The 16,759-nt window shown below is 49.1% G+C and overlaps 1 protein-coding gene across 4 annotated transcripts in view; it reads left to right on the top strand.

Annotated features, from left to right (window-relative positions):
* Positions 1–16,759, top strand: part of LOC119972228 (NIPA-like protein 2) — a 178,723-nt gene that overhangs the window by 136,525 nt on the left and 25,439 nt on the right. For all 4 annotated transcript variants that reach the window (XM_038808606.1, XM_038808607.1, XM_038808609.1 and 1 more), the window contains 4 exons: positions 1,786–1,907; positions 6,062–6,158; positions 9,465–9,600; positions 13,017–13,105. In XM_038808606.1, coding sequence (XP_038664534.1) covers positions 1,786–1,907; positions 6,062–6,158; positions 9,465–9,600; positions 13,017–13,105 — 444 coding nt within the window. The remainder of the gene's footprint in view (positions 1–1,785; positions 1,908–6,061; positions 6,159–9,464; positions 9,601–13,016; positions 13,106–16,759) is intronic.

Here is a 16,759-nt window from a genome sequence, read left to right as displayed (position 1 = left end):
CTATCCACTTGTGCTACCGTGCTGGAACTGATGGAGAGATGTCTATCTCCGAACGGCTACAGTAAATATGTTTCTGCTGGCAGGTGGCACAAACCCCATTTTCATTCATTTGCATCTCATGATGCTCATTAAAATAGCTGCCTGCCAATGTCCCATCAGGCCTTTCAATCTGGCATTACATCAGCGGAAAATTACGTTGGCGTCAAACCCCGATTGCTAAAGAGTGGCGTGCACAAGGCGGTCCTTGTTGTGTTATGTACTCTGGGATAACACAGGCTGCAACGGGATGCAGCTTTAACCAAAAGATACTCCAGACCTTGAAGTTAGTTCAATCTGATTAATGAACCAGTTGCACAGTTAGCACAGTTCTCTATGAGTTTGACTCTCTGCTAACCTAAGTGTGGTTACTCTGCCTGACTAAACCAGATTAGCTCTTAGCCACGTGCTGGAGGTGTGATACTGTACATACACCCTGACTCACTCTGTAGATGTTCATCAGTGGAAAGAGGTGGAGTGTGAATGCCTCGTGCCTTTTATAGTGAAATACCACCCCTGAGTGTCCTGCCTGCTCATTGGTCATGTCCTGTTCTCTGTGTTCATTAGCTGCCTGTCTGTGCCTGTCTGTATATCATTATCTGCATATCATGACAGTCCTCAGTTAGCAAGAGACTGTGAGCGGAGTGAAACTGTGCTGTGTTCACCTCTCTGCCGGAGCAGGCTGGTTCCTGCCCTCCATCTCCAAGCCGAGCTGGTCTTCATGGACAGCACCCTGCCGCTAGGGCCATGGGCCCTCCTGTGCCACTGTCTCAGTTCAGACTGTGCCTGGGGTTGGGGAGTACAGGGGTCCCCTACCCTTGGTGCCACATACCAATGTCTATCTGGACAGCTCTGTGCTGTGGTACTCAGGCAGCCACCGCAACCAAGGTTCGACCGGGGGGGGGGAGAGCGAGGGGAGGAGGGGCGTGGCCAATCAAAGACAAGGGGGCAATTGTGGAAGGAAGGTTGTGCAAGGAGGGGTGGAGGTGGATGACGAGGGCTCACAATGGCAGGCAGAGGGGCAAGGAAGTAGATGAAGAAAGCGGACAATGGAAGGCAGAGGGAAGACCGAGGGGAGGGGAGGTGGACCCCAACAAGGCTGGATAGAAGCTCACAAAAAAAGGGTCAAATGTATACCACCAGTAAACAATGTGGTATCCATTTGACCCTTTTTTTTGTGAGCTTCTATCCAGTCTTGTCAGGGTCCAGCTCCCCTCCCCTCGGTCTTCCCTCTTCTTGGATGGATTGGGCATGATCAATGCTCGGGGTTACGGACAGAGGGTAGAGAAGTGGGCCTGGGTGGAGTGCTCTTTCGTAGGGTCAGAGCAGATTTGATGGGCCAAATGGCCTCCTTCTGTACCGTAGGGATTCTATGGATCTCAGTCCTATCCCAGAGAATTGTATATCACAATATATACTCACCACCCTGTTCCCCATGGCCTCTGGGAACCTAGAGACCAAATGGAAAATCCCAGTCAGCCTCCGACAATAGGCCCCAGGCTTTTAATCAGTTGAATTGACTACACACCACTTGTGTGACCTCGTGGAAATATCGATGAAGAAACTCGCTGTCTAGCAAGTCAGTGCTCATCATTGAGCATTGGGAACTTCAGGATTAATTGTGACGGGATCCATTTGGGCCGTGATTCAGGAAAAAAAATATTCTGTTTGGACTGTATTTCTGAAATGAGCTTCTGGCCGAAGCCAGGACTGGGATAAAACTGCTCTGTTTTTTTGCTTTTCCTGTAGGTGGATCGCTGGCCGTACTGGGGACGTATCTTCTGGTGACCTTCGCTATTAACGTCCAGCAGGAGGTCACAGCCGCCAAAATTCACAAATATGTTGTCAGTTGGCAGTTTCTGGTTTACTTGGTAAGGCACTCCGGAATGAGGTGTGTTTATGGCTTTCCAGAGCAATAAAAATATAATTCCAACCAGTCTGTCTTACACACCCTCTGTTGTATTCGTGTTTGATCATCTACTTAAAGCAGAGACATCGAAATGAATGACCTTTGGGCCCCATATGGGCTGAGTTTCAAAGTCCTGATCTGGAAGGACACGGAATTTCCTACTGCCGGTCTGCATCCGTGTTTCCCGGCTCTATCCCATCCCTGGGCCATTTTCCTCAGGAAGGGGATGCGGGGGGGGGGGGGGGGGGGGGGGGGGGTTGGCTTAGGCTATCCGTCCACACATGGTGGGTAGTTAACTCAACTGATTAAAGGCCTATTGTCGGAGGCTGACTAGGATTTTCCCTGGAGGCAGTGCACTACTGAGGTAATAATGGGGAACGCAGAGATGACGGAGGCACTGAACCAATATTTTGCCTCTGTCTTCGCGGTAGAGGATAACACAAAATTCCCAAGAACTGCAGTGAATGCAGAGGAACTGGTGCAATAACCATCATTAGGGAGAAGGTATTGAATAAACAAACGGGACTAAAGGCAGATAAGTCTACGGGATATGATGGCCTGCACCCTTGGGTGCTAAAGGAGGGTGGCTGCAGAGATAGTATTGGTTATGATATTTCAAAATTCCCTGAATTCTGTAAAGGTCCCGGTGGGTTGGAAACACGCTAATGTGATGCCCCTATTTAAAAAGGGAGGGGCAAAAAGTAGGAAACTATAGACCAGTAGCTTGACATCGGCGTTGTGGAAGTTGCTGGAATCAATCATTAAGGAGGATGTGACTGAACATTTGGAAAGACAAAGCTCAATCGGCCATTGTCAGCATGGTTTTATGAAGGGTGAGTCATGCTTGACAAACTTGCTTGAGTTCTTTGAGGATGTAACCAGCAAGGTTGATAATGGGGAACCTGTGGATGTGGTATATGTAGAATTCCAGAAGGCGTTTGATAAGGTGCCGCATAATAGACCTATTCAGAAGAGGAGATCGCAGGACGTTGCGGGAAGAGTACTAGATTAGAACATAGAACAGTAAAGCACAGAACAGGCCCTTCGGCCCTCGATGTTGTGCCGAGCATTGTCCGAAACCAAGGTCAAGCTATCACAATACCTGTCATTCTGGTGTGCTCCATGTGCCCATCCAGTAACCGTTTGAAAGTTCCTAAAGTGTCCGACTCCACTATCACAGCGGGCAGTCCATTTCACACCCTAACCACTCTCTGAGTAAAGAACCTACCTCTGATATCCCTCCTATATCTCCCACCCTGAATCTTATTGTTATGCCCCCTTGTGACAGCTACATCCACCCGAGGAAATAGTCTCTGAACGTCCACTCTATCTATCCCCCTCATCATCTTATAAACCTCTATAAAGTCGCCTCTCATCCTCCTCCGCTCCAAAGAGAAAAGCCCTAGCTCCCTCAACCTTTCCTCATAAGACCTATCCTTCAAACCAGGCAACATCCTGGTAAATCTCCTTTGCATCCTTTCCAATGCTTCCACATCCTTCCTCTCTGTCACCCTATCTCTCTCACTCTGTCGCCTTATCTCTCTCTCTCTGACGCCCTCTCTCTCTGTGTTGCCCTCTCTCTCTCGCTCTGTCTCTCTGTCACCCTGCCTCTCTCTCTTTATCGCCCTGTCACTCTCCCTCTCTCACCCTGTCTCACTCTCTCTCACCCTGTCTCTCTCTCTCTGTCGCCCTCTCTTTCTCTCTGTCGCCCTGTCTCTCTCTCGCCCTGTCTCACTCTCTCTCTCTGTCGCCCTGTCTCTCTCTCGCCCTGTCTCTCTCTCTCTCACTCTGTCGCCCTGTCTCTCTCTCGCTCTCTCTCTCTCTCTCTCTCTCTCTCGCCCTGTCTCTGTCTCTCTGTCGCTCTCTCTCTCTCTCTCTCTCTCTCTGTCTCTCTGTCGCTCTCTCTCTCTCTCTCTCGCCCTGTCTCTCTCTCTCTCTCTGTCGCCCTGTCTCTCTCTCGCCCTGTCTCTCTCTCTCTCACTCTGTCGCCATGTCTCTCTCTCTCTCTCTCTCTCTCTCGCCCTGTCTCTCTCTCTGTCGCCCTGTCTCTGTCTCTCTGTCGCTCCTCTCTCTCTCTCTCTCTCTCTCTCTCTCTCTCTCTCTCGCCCTGTCTCTCTCTCTCTCTGTCGACCTTTCTCTCTCTCTGTCGCCCTATCTCACTCTCTCTCTCTCTGTCTTGGATTGAGGATTGGCTGACTGGCAGAAAGCAGAGGATCAGGCTAAATGGCTCCTTCTCTGGCTGGCTAACTGTAACTAGGGGGGTGCCGCAGGGGTCAGTCCTCGGGCCTCAACTGTTTACAATCGATATAAATGATATGTAATCAGGACAGAGGGTAACACAGCAAAATTTGCGGATGATACTAAAATAGGTGGGAAAGCAGGCAGTGAAGAGGAGATACACATTTTACAGATGGATATAGATAGGCTAGGAGATTGGGCCAAATTTGGCAGATGGAGTTTAATAATAATAATAATCTTTATTAGTGTCACACTCCAGCACCTGTTCAGGTACACTGAGGGAGAATTCAGAATGTCCAATTCACCAAACAAGCACGTCTTTCGGGACTTGTGGGAGGAAACCGGAGCACCCGGAGGAAACCCACGCCGACACGGGGCGAGCATACAGACTCTGCACAGTGACCCAAGCCGGGAATCAAACCAGGGTCCCTGGCGCTATGAGGCAACAGTGCTAACCACTGTGCTACCGCGCCACCCTGTGGATAAGTGTGAAGTTATCCATTTTGGACGAAAAAAATAGTCAAGCAAATTATTATCTAAATGGAAAGCAGATTCAATATGTGTCTGGGCAGAGGGATCTAGGTGCCGTTGTTGATAAACCGCAAAAAGTCTCCATGCAGGTACAAAATGTAATAAGAAAAGCAAATGGAATGTTGCCGTTTATTGCAAAAGAACTGGAGAATAAAAGTAGAGAAGTCATCATTAAAGACCCCTCCCACCCGGCTTACTCACTCTTCCAACTTCTTCCATCGGGCAGGAGATACAGAAGTCTGAGAACACGCACGAACAGACTCAAAAACAGCTTCTTCCCCACTATCACCAGACTCCTAAACGACCCTCTTATGGACTGACCTCATTAACGCTACACCCTGTATGTTTCACCCGATGCCGGTGCTTATGTAGTTACATTGTATACCTTGCGTTGCCCTATTATGTATTTTCTTTTATTTCCTTTTCTTTTCATGTACTTAATGATCTGTTGAGCTGCTCGCAGAAAAATACTTTTCACTGTACCTCGGTACACGTGACAATAAACAAAATCCGTATGGTTGCAAATGTATAGGGTGTTGGTGAGGCCACATCTGGAGTATTGTGGCCAATTTTGGTCTCCATATTTGAGGAAGGATGTGGTGGCAGTGGAGGCAGTTCAGACGAGGTTCACCAGATTGATTCCAGGGATGAAGGGATTGACGTATGAGCAGATATTGAACAGTTTGGATTTATACTCGCTGGAGTTTAGAAGGATGAGAGGGGATCTGATCGAGGTATATAAAATACTAAAAGGGATTTAAAAAGTGAATGTAGACCAAATGTTCCCCCTTTTTGGGGCAATCTAGAACCAGAGGTCACGGTTATAGTTTGAGAGGCGGTAGATTTAAAACTGAGATGAGGAGGAACTACTTCTCGCAGAGGGTGATGAATTTGTGGAACTCGCTGCTCCATAGTGCGGTGGAGTCAGAATCATTAAATGGTTTCTAGAGGGGGTAGATATATTTCTGATTTTAAAACAGGTTAAAGGGATATGGGGAACAGGTGGGGTGGTGGATTTGAGACCAGGAAGAGATCAGCCATGATCTGATTGAATGGCGGAGCAGCCTCGAAGGGCTGAATGGCCTACTTCTGCTCCTAATTCCTATGACCTGCCAGTCCACTCTCCTCTTGCTTCCCTTTTAAGGGGCCTTGTTGCTTTAAAGATTGAGCCAATATGGCATCGGAGGTATTTTAGGCCCGGGACATGGCCCCACTAAACCGAGTCTTCTTGCCCCAGCGTCTTGAGGGAATGTTCTTGTTTTTTTTGGACAAGCCAAATTATCTAAGTTTATGGTGGATTTCAGCTGTACAGCATAATAACCACACCTTGTTTCTGCTTTTGTACAGGCGTTAGAATTCGTATTGTTTGTTATTTTTCTGTACCTCTACAAGAAAAGAGGAATGAAACACATAGTGATCCTACTGCTGATGTCTTCATTACTTGGTAAGAGCTGATGCGTCCGGGAATAGCCATTTAATACTCTTTCCATCCTTACATGGGGGAAAATAACATTTGAATGGGACAGACCCCCTTCCCTGCCTCCAGTTTCCACACACTGCAGACCGTAACTAAGGAAACGAGGAGTATGCAATTGCCAAGCTGCCCCCAACCTAGGAGGACGTGCCGCCTCAGAGCAGCGTTTCTCAGCTTGGACATTTGCTGTGCAGGGGATTACAAGCATAATACTAACTTGAAACAGCTCTGCGCTTGGCCACCTGTAGTGTTCAATGGTCCAGCAGTTCTGCGTTTGATATGTGAATGTTTACAATTGATGTTCAGTGTAATTGATTGCTCAAGCCCCGTGGGCTCCGAGAAAAGCAAACGAGGAAAGAGCTGGATGCAAGAGCCATTGGATGAAGTAGACATTTAAAAGCAGTGTAAATAAATTTGAGGGCTTCACGGTAGCCTTGTGGATCGCACAATTCCTTCACAGCTCCAGGGTCCCAGGTTCGATTCCGGCTTGGGTCACTGTCTGTGCGGAGTCTGCACATCCTCCCCGTGTGTGCGTGGGTTTCCTCCGGGTGCTCCGGTTTCCTCCCGCAGTCCAAAGATGTGCAGGTTAGGTGGATTGGCCATGCTAAATTGCCCTTAGTGTCCCAAAATTGCCCTTAGTGTTAGGTGGGGTTACTGGGTTATGGGGATAGGGTGGAGGTGTTGACCTTGGGTAGGGTGCTCTTTCCAAGAGCTGGTGCAGACTCGATGGGCCGAATGGCCTGCTTCTGCACTGTAAATTCTATGATCTATGATAAAACCTTTTACACATAGAGAAACTAGTGTCATCTCTGCATAACTCCCAAGATATGAAACATCGCCCGCTACGTCCCTTTGAATTTTTAAAATAATGTTGTTACTTTTTCACCGTGCTAATCAAAATAGCCATGCAGAAAGAAATACAAGGTTTGCATTTCTGTAGCGCCACTCACAACCTCAGGACGTCCCACCTGCTTCACATTGCAATTGATCACTTTTCATTTGAAGTACAGCCACTGGTGGAATGTCGGAATCTCGGCAATCAAGTTATGCAGAGCAAGATCCCACAAACAGCACCCTGATAATGATCAGACCATCTGTTTTCACTGATGTTGGTTGAGGGGTAAGTATTGCCCAGAGCACTGGGGAGAACTCCTCTGCCCTTTTTCATTGGATATTTAGCAGTCACCAGAGGGGGTAGACCATGGAGCGGGAAACCCCTACCATGGAGTGCCAGGTCAGGTGCCAAGATCTCCATTGCGGATGCCACCCTCGCCGCCCTGGCCTCCTTGTTTAGGAGTGACGGCACCATTTCCTCGGACGGAAGGCGATGGGATGTTCTCCAGCCGAGCCGGCAGTCTGAGGTGAGATACTGTCTAATGCTCACGGCTCTGCCTTTGCAGTTCCAGCACCTCTGGGACAACCGGACCCAGGGGTACGTCAATGACCAGGGGCTCAGCTACCCCTCCGAGTGCCGGTTCCCTGGGACATTCCTTCTTCGGCCTGCTGTGGATCTTCAGCTGTGAGGGCCTCACCCAGGCAGTGACCTAGAAGCCTGCCGACTGGTCAATTCCCCTGAGCTGTGTGTATCTGCGCTGGGAGTACAATAAATAGCGTTGCCATAGTAACAGACGACCACAGGCTGCTTTCCCCTTTGAGGGGGGAGAGCTGACTGGTGGTGATTCAACCTGAGGATCACCACACCTCAGGCGAGGGGCAAGGTTGAGAAGGCGGGGCCTTCATGGATCACCTCAGCCAGTAGGGTTGGAGGGTGACATCTGTGATGGCTTCTCGATGCTTTTCTCCGAGGATGCTCCGAGCTGGTGACTGATTGACCTGGAAGGGAAGCGAGACGGCATTAGTGTATCACAGGGGCTGACTGATGGGAGGAAGTTAACTCATGTGAGGCTTGCACCATGGCTGCATGTCTTGATGGTTCTCACTTTTGTCGCTGCCCTCGCCTCACCCTCTGTACAGGTACGGTCCTGCTCCCCACCCAGGGGTTCTCTCCTCAAAAGGTTTTCGGCTACTCAGCTCAGGTATGACTCTAACCAGGCTGCGCCCGCTCTCGCCGTTGGTGCTCGAGTTTCTCCTGCAATGCCGCAGACGGGGAGAGTGGAGGCGGGAGTCCTACCAGGTTGGATGGTGATGAAGTCTGGCATGGGAGGGGGGAGGTGGGTGGGAGTGGAGATGTGAAGGACAGATTATCTGCTGGAGGTGTGGGGGGGGGGGGGGACGGGACCATGGGGAGTGGGGGTGGGTGGGCACCATGAGAAGTGTTATGAATCCGTGAGGTGTCTGGGAGAGAGATCACCGTGGCGGTTGAAGAGTGTGGGAAGGGGTGCAGCGGGAGACATTAGGAGGCAGATGTACCCTGGCTGCGTGAAGGAGGTCATTCATCTTCGGGCGCTGTTGACCCGTCCTCTTCTGCAGCGAGCTAGCACTCACAAATCCAAGGATTCGCCATCCTCTGAGTGAAGAGGTTTCTCCTCACCTCAATCCAAAAAGGCCGACCCCTTATCCTGAGACCCTGCCTCCTTGTTCTAGACTCTGAGGCCAGGGGTCTAGGCCTCACAGAGCGTCTACCCTGCCAAACCCTCTCAGAATCTTCCGTGTTTCATAGAATCATAGAATTTACAATGCAGAAGAAGGCCATTCAGCCCATCAAGTCTGCACGGAGGTATGGGCTTGGGTGGGGGGCTCTTTCCAGGCACCCTACCCAAGCCTATACCTCCATGCAGACTTGATGGAAAGAGCACCCTACCCAAGCCCATACCTCCACCCAATCTCCATAACCCCACCTAACCTTTTTGGACACTAGGGGAAGTTTAGCATGGCCAATCCACCTCACCTGCACATCTTTGGACTGTGGGAGGAAAACGGAGCACCCGGAGGAAACCCACGCAGACACGGGGAGAACGTGCAGACTCCGCGCAGACATAACCCAAGCCGGGAATCGAACCTGGGACCCAGGATCTGTGAAGCAACTGTGCTAACCACTGTGCTACCGTTGCTTTCAATGAGATCACCTCTCTTTCTTTCTTCTAAATTCAGTCTCTAAATTCAGCCTCTCATCTTTGGACAACGTCCTCATCCCCTAAATCAATCTAGTGAGCCTTCTTTGCACCCCTTTGAAGTCAAGCATGTTCTATGTTTGTTCCCAGCATCTCCTCCCTTCGGTATGGAGACCAAACCTGTACATAGTACTCCAGCCTGGTTCTTTGTTCCTGTTTGACTTTTGCCGAAGAAGTATAATAATCCTTGTTGTGTTGCTTACAGCCTCGCTGACCGTGATCTCTGTAAAGGCCGTGTCCGGGATGATAACGAGCTCTATTAAGGGGCAGCTTCAGTTCCAGTATCCCATATTCTACCTGATGCTTGTTATTATGATCGCATCTTGTATTTTCCAAGTACAGTAAGTTCTTTCAGTTTGAGAAGGAAGGAATGAATTGCATTTAAATAGCACCTTTTCCGATCTCAGGATGTCCCAAGGCACTTGACAACCAGCGAGGTGCTTTAGAAATGTAGCCACTGTTGTATAGGAAGCCAGGATGTGGAGATGCCGGCGTTGGATTGGGGTGAGCACAGTAAGAAGTCTTACAACACCAGGTTAGAGTCCAACAGGTCTGTTTCAAACACGAGCTTTCGGAGCACTGCTCCTCCCTCGGGTCCACCTGTTTCTTGGGGGTTGGTTTGCAGCTGCCTTCCCTATCGCCTCTTCAGACATCCCCACCATCAGGGGTGCCAGCGTATCCTTGAATTTTTTTTATAATGTTCCACCGGAAACCCATTCGGCCCTTCCCCGACTGCATCCTCCCAGTCGCATCTTTTATCTCCTGCTCCACTATAATGTGGTTGACTCTTAAGTGAACTCGCCACGCAATCCAAGGGCAATTAGAGATGGGCAACAAATGTTGGCTCAGCCAACAACGCCCACACCTCAAGAATAAAACACACACACACACACACACACAAAACCAGAGCATGTTAGGATAGGACAGAATAACGTGGGGCAAAGACCCAGAGGGGAGAATTTCATGGTCGCTCCCGCCGGTCGGAGTTCCTGAGAAGATTTGCAAACATGATGGCTGAAACATACGGATAGATCAATCAGGAAATTCTCTCTTGGAAATATTAAATCTGAGGGGTGACCTAATAGAGAACTATGAAAGGTTTCGATGAAGTGGATTCAGCGGGCAGAATTTTCCATTATGTGTAGAGCTGGCTGAGGTGAGGAGACCCACATGCAGCAATGCCATAAAACCGTAAGACACAGGAGCAGAACTAGGCCATTCACCCCATCAAGTCTGCTCCACCATTCAATCATGGCTGGTCTGTTTCTCGTCCCCATTCTCCTGCAACCCCTGATCCCCTTATTAATCAAGAACCTATCTATCTCTGTCTTAAAGACACTCAGTGATTTGGCCTCCACAGCTTTAGGATTCACCACCCTCTGGCTGAGGAAATTCCTCCTCACCTCAGTTTTAAAGGTTCGTCCCTTCAGGCTGAGGCTGTGCCCTCGGGTTCCGGACTCTCCTACCAGAGGAAACATCTTCTTCACGTTCACTCTATCCAGGCCAATCAGTATTCTGTAAGTTTCACTTGAGATCTCCCCTCATCCTTCTAAACTCCATCAGGTACAGACCCAGAGTCCCCAACCGCTCCTCATACAACAAGCCCTTACCTCCTGGGATCATTCTTGTGAACCTCCTCTGGACCCTTTCTAAGGTCAGCGCATCTTTCCTCAGATAGGGGCCAAACTATGGGGCTGGTTTAGCACAGTGAGCTAAACAGCTGGCTTGTAATGCAGAACAATGCCAGCAGTGCGGGTTCAATTCCCGTACCGGCCTCCCCGAACAGGCGCCGGACTGTAGCGACTAGGGGCTTTTCACAGTAATTTCATTGAAGCCTACTTGTGACAATAAGTGATTATTATTATTATTATTATTAATAAACTGCTCACAATACTCCAAATGGGGTCTGACCAGAGCCTTATACAGCCTCAGAAATACATCCCCGCTCTTGTATTTTATGCCAGCTCTACAGGGATCAGGGCACCCTTAAAGAAAAATCCCCCCCCCTCCCGCCTGCCCACAGATAAGGAGAATCCCCCCCCCCCCCCGCCTGCCCACAGATAAGGAGAATCCCCCCCCCCCCGCCTGCCCACAGATAAGATAAGGAGAATTACCCCCTCCTCCCCCGCAATCAATAAGAGAAAGCTACCCCTCGATGGAACTTCACAAAGGATTCCCTGCCAGATGACAATGCCAGTGTGTCAGGGGTCATGGCAAGGGTACTGCCCGAGTATCTTCCTCGCCCTCAGAGGGCCATACATACCTGTGTGCTCCCAGGGGGTTCCCTTTGCCTGGTTCATGTTTTGCAAAATCAGTTGTAAACTTTGCCGGCGTGATGTCACAACAGTGAGGGGGAAATTCCAAATTGCGGAGGGGGTGCGGTATGGATTGGATTGAATTTGTTTATTGTCACGTGTACCGAGGTACAGTGAAAAGTATTTTTCTGCGAGCAGCTCAAACAGATCATTAAGTACATGAAAATAAAATAAAATAAAAAGAAAATACATAATAGGGCAACACAAGGTATATAATGTAACTACATAAGTACCGGCACCGACTGAAGCATTTAGGGTGCAGTGTTAATCAAGTCAGTCCATAATAGGGTCATTTAGGAGTCTGGTGACAGTGGGGAAGAAGCTGTTTTTTGAGTCTGTTCGTGCGTGTTTTCAGACTTTTGGAGTTGGAAGAGTGAGTAAGCCGGGTGGGAGGGATCTTTGATTATGCTGCCCGCTTTCCCCAGGCAGCGGGAGGTGTAGATGGAATCAATGGATGGGAGGCAGGTTTGTGTAATGGACTGGGTGGTGTTCAAGACTCAAGTTTCTTGCGGTCCTGGGCCGAGCAGTTGCCATACCAGGCTGTGATGCAGCCAGATAGGATGCTTTCTATGGTGAATCTGTAAAAGTTGGTAAGATTAGTGTGGACATGGCAGGGGCGGGAATCGCGCCGCGCCGATCGGCGGGCCCCCCACGGCGATTCTCCGGCCCGCGATGGGCCAAAGTCCCGCCGCTGACGAGCCTCTTCGGCTGGCGTGGATTAAACCACCTCTCTTACCGGCGGGATTGGCAGCGCGGGCGGGCGCCGGGGTCCTGGGGGGAGGCGCGGGGCGATCTGACCCCCGGGGGGGTGCCCCCACGGTAGCCTGGCCCGCGATCAGGGCCCACCGATCGGCGGGCGGGCCTGTGCCGTGCGGTCACTCCTTTTTCTTCCGCCTTCGCCAAGACCCCCTCCCCTGTGCATGTGCCAATATGACGTCAGCAGCCGCTGACGCTCCGGCGCGTGCGCGGACTTACGCCGGCCGGCGAAGTCCTTTCGGCCCCGACTGGCGGTGGCGCCAAAGGCTGTTCACGCCAGCCGGCGGAGTGGGAACCACAACGGCGCGGGCCTATCCCCTCAATGTGTGGGCTTGACCCCTAAAGGTGCGGAGAATTCCGGACCTTTGGGGCGGCCCGACACCGGAGTGGTTCACGCCACTCCGACACGCCGGGACCCCCGCCCCGCCGGGCAGGGAATTATCTCTGTGCCGTTGCCGAGACTTTGCTGTGTATAAAATGTTTCTGCTGCATTTCCTACATTACAATTGTGCGACTACACTTCAAAAATATTTAATTGATTGTAAAGGAGGTTGTTGTATAAATGAAAGTCTGCTCCTCTTTACTGTGCGTTAGAGCTCTCAAACATTGCATGAAAAGGTGTTTGGATTGTGTGGGCTGAATTTAGAGATTGCTACTCATGGCCGACAATGATGTTTTCTTTTCAGATTCTTGAATGAAGCAATGAGGCTCTACAACGCGACAGAGGTGGTGCCAATCAACTTTGTTTTTTTTACAACGAGTGCCATCATAGCAGGTATGATAACGTACGTCTCAATCCTGCTGCTACTGGAGAATCACATAACCTCCCAGACTGGTGCTGGGTGAGGATGTGGTGCAACCACCTCAGAATCATATTTTTATTCACTTTATTAAGAAAGGAACTTTGTTCAAATGCCCCCTCCTACCCACCCACCCCTCTGAGGAAAAGGAAATGGACACATATTTATGCTGGACTAATGCATTTCAGTCCATTCCAAACATGTTGTGAGATATAACAATAATAATCTTTATTATTGTCACAAGTAGGCTTACATTAACTCTGCAATGAAGTTACTGTGAAAAGCCCCTAGTCGCCACATTCCGGCGCCTGTTCGGGTACACACAGGGAGAATTCAGAATGTCCAATTTGCCTAACAAGCACGTCTTTCGGGACTTGTGAGAGGAAACCGGAGCACCCGGAGGAAACCCACGCAGACACTTGGAGAACGTGCAGACTTCGCACAGACAGTGACCCAAGCCGGGAATCGAACCTGGGACCCTGGTGCTGGGAACCAACACTGCTAACCACCGTGCTATCGTGCCGCAGTCCCTTAGTGATATTCCCGAAATATTGCAGCCTCATCGGAACAGGAGTGGCCCACTCGGCCCCTCGAGCCTGTTATTCCATTGACTTAGAGCCTGAATGATCTGCATCTGAACTCCACTTACCCTATTTCAATTACTTCAATTCGCATACCGTCGCAACCGGTCCACATCAGATGCCATTTCCCTGGCCTTACACTCATCCCTAGAGCATCTCGAAAACAAGGACTCCTACATCAGACTGCTATTTATTGACTACAGCTCCGCCTTCAACACCATAATCCCAGCCAAGCTCATATCAAAGCTCCAAAACTTAGGACTTGGCTCTCCACTCTGCAACTGGATCCTTGACTTTCTGACCAACAGACCACAGTCAGTAAGAATGAACACCAACACCTCCTCCATAATAGTCCTCAACACCGGTGCCCCGCAAGGCTGCGTACTCTACTCCCTGTACACACACGACTGCATGGCAAAACTTGGTTCCAACTCCATCTACAAGTTTGCTGACGATACGACCATAGTGGGCCGGATCTCGAACAACGACGAGTCTGAATACAGGAGGGAGATAGAGAACCTAGTGGAGTGGTGCAATGACAACAATCTCTCCCTTAATGCCAGCAAACTAAAGAGCTGGTCATCGACTTCAGGAAGCATAGTACTGTACACACCCCTGTCAGCATCAACGGAGCTGAGGTAGAGATGGTGAGCAGCTTCAAATTCCTAGGGGTGCACATCACCAAAAATCTATCCTGGTCCACTCATGTCGACGCTATCACCAAGAAAGCACAACAGCGCCTTTACTTCCTCAGGAAACTAAGGAAATTTGGCATGTCCACATTAACCCTTACCAACTTTTACAGATGCACTATAGAGAGCATCCTCTCGGGCTGCATCACAGCCTGGTATGGCAACTGCTCGGCCCAGGACCGCAAGGAACTTCAGAGAGTCGTGAATACCGCCCAGTCCATCACACGAACCTGCCTCCCATCCATCGATTCCATCTACACCTCCCGCTGCCGGGGGAAAGCAGGCAGCATAATCAAGGATCCCTCCCACCCGGCTTACTCACTTTTCCAACTTCTTCCATCGGGCAGGAGATTCAGAAGTCTGAGAACAACGGACGAACAGACTCAAAAACAGCTTCTTCCCCACTGTCACCAGACTCCTAAACGACCCTTTTATGGACTGTCCTCATTAATACTACACCCTGTCTGCTTCATCCGATGCCAATGCTTATGTAGTTACATTGTATATATTGTGTAGCCCTATTATGTATTCTCATGTACTTTCTTGAATTCTGTTCAATTCCCTTTCTTCCAATGTACTGAATGATCTGTTGAGCTGCTTGCAGAAAAATACTTTTCACTGTACCTCGGTACAGGTGACAATAAACAAATCCAATCCAATCCAATCCTAGGCTGTCCCATATCCCCTAACATAGAGTTTCACAGCACAGAAAAAGGCCCTTCAGCCCACCGTGTCAAACAAAAAATATGACAAAAATCTATGAACTGAGTTTTGAAGTTTCCAATGGACATGTCCATACCACCCCCCCCCCCCCCCCCAAAACAACAACTCAAAATTGTTTGCAAAGCATTAATCGGGTAAAAGACTGTCTTTATCATGAGAACATATTTCTAGCTGTATGCCGATCCCTCAGGATAAATTACGGATTTGAAGTCACCGCAGGGTATCTGTAACTCATTTGTAAAACTCACTGTGGCCTCGCATGTTCTGTTATTCAGAACCTGCCTGATCTTTGTGTCAGCAGCAAGCGTAAACGGAGATTCTGTCAGCCACTATGTTACTCATGCACAATGCATAATTAATAACCTCAGCAACTAATGAGGAAGCTGCCAGGCATTTAAGGACCAGATATTTCTAATGTGTGTTTAAATACCAAACCAAGCAAGGTTGTCACTCAGATTGCCACGTAGCATGCAATGACTGCTAGAATTTTAAATTAGAGGAACAAAAATTAAGGATAAATTGAACTTGTGCGCGCTGAGGACCCGGGTTCGATCCCAGTCTCCGGTCACTGTCTGTATGGAGTTTGCATATTCTCTTTGTGTCTGCGTGGGTTTCGCCCCCACAACCCAAAGATGTGCAGTTTAGTTAGATTGGCCACTCTCAATTGCCCCTTAATTGGAAAAAGAAAATAATTGGGTGCTCTGAATTTATTTTTAAATAAAATTGAACTTATGCAGCTACTTGCTACGTGAAGGAGAAAGAGAAGGGTTTCTAATTTAAAATATGAGGAGTCTGTCCTCCTTAGAGCAGAGAAGGTTAAGGGGAGGTTTTTGCTTTGATGTGTTCAAAATCCTGACGGGATTTTAATCGAGGACAGAGATTTAGGGCATTTGGGGAAAACATGAGGCGAATGTATATACGAACATATAAATTAGGGGCAGAAGTCGGCCATTCGGCCCCTCGAGTGAACAAGCCCAGTCTGCCCAGCCTTTCCTCATCAGACAACCCGCTCATTCCAACTAATCTAGTAAAACCTCCTCTGAACCACCTGATGCGCGATCAATAACTACTGAAAGGAGGAAGTAGTCCGAATTGAAGGCTTTAATCAACAAGATGTTTCCCCAGCAGCTCGAGTACAGAAAGAAGGTTGGCTGCTGGGAAACACGGATTCTTATACCCCACCTCACTGGGCGGAGCTACCTTAAAGTTCCGACCAATGAAATGCAAACACTTGGGCCAATGAGCAGCGAGCCTTCTCCACCAATGGTAGCTCACACTCCCGGGTACCGTAGTACCTCTAGTCATACTACCACACCACCTCCAGAGCTTTTACATCCTTAAATAAGGAGGCCAAAACGACACACAGTTTTCAAGATGGCGTCTCACCAAGCCTTGTATTGCTGAGAGAGAAACAGAGTTAATGATTTGAGTCCGTATTACCCTCAGCTCTGAGGAAGACTCATACAGACTTGAAGCGTTAACTCAGCTTCTCTCTCTCTCCACAGAAGCTGCCAGAGCAGCTGGGTTTTTCTAGCATTTTCTGTTTTTATTTCAGATTTCCAGTATCTGCAGTATTTTGCTTTTATCCCGACCTTTATGTTAAATTCCTCTTGTAAGAAAGGACAGAATTCCA

Source organism: Scyliorhinus canicula, chromosome 10, assembly GCF_902713615.1.
Source record: "Scyliorhinus canicula chromosome 10, sScyCan1.1, whole genome shotgun sequence".
NCBI classification, from domain to species: Eukaryota; Metazoa; Chordata; class Chondrichthyes; order Carcharhiniformes; family Scyliorhinidae; genus Scyliorhinus; species Scyliorhinus canicula.
Note: the sequence above shows the minus strand (reverse complement) of the source record. Positions and strands in the feature narration are given on the sequence as shown.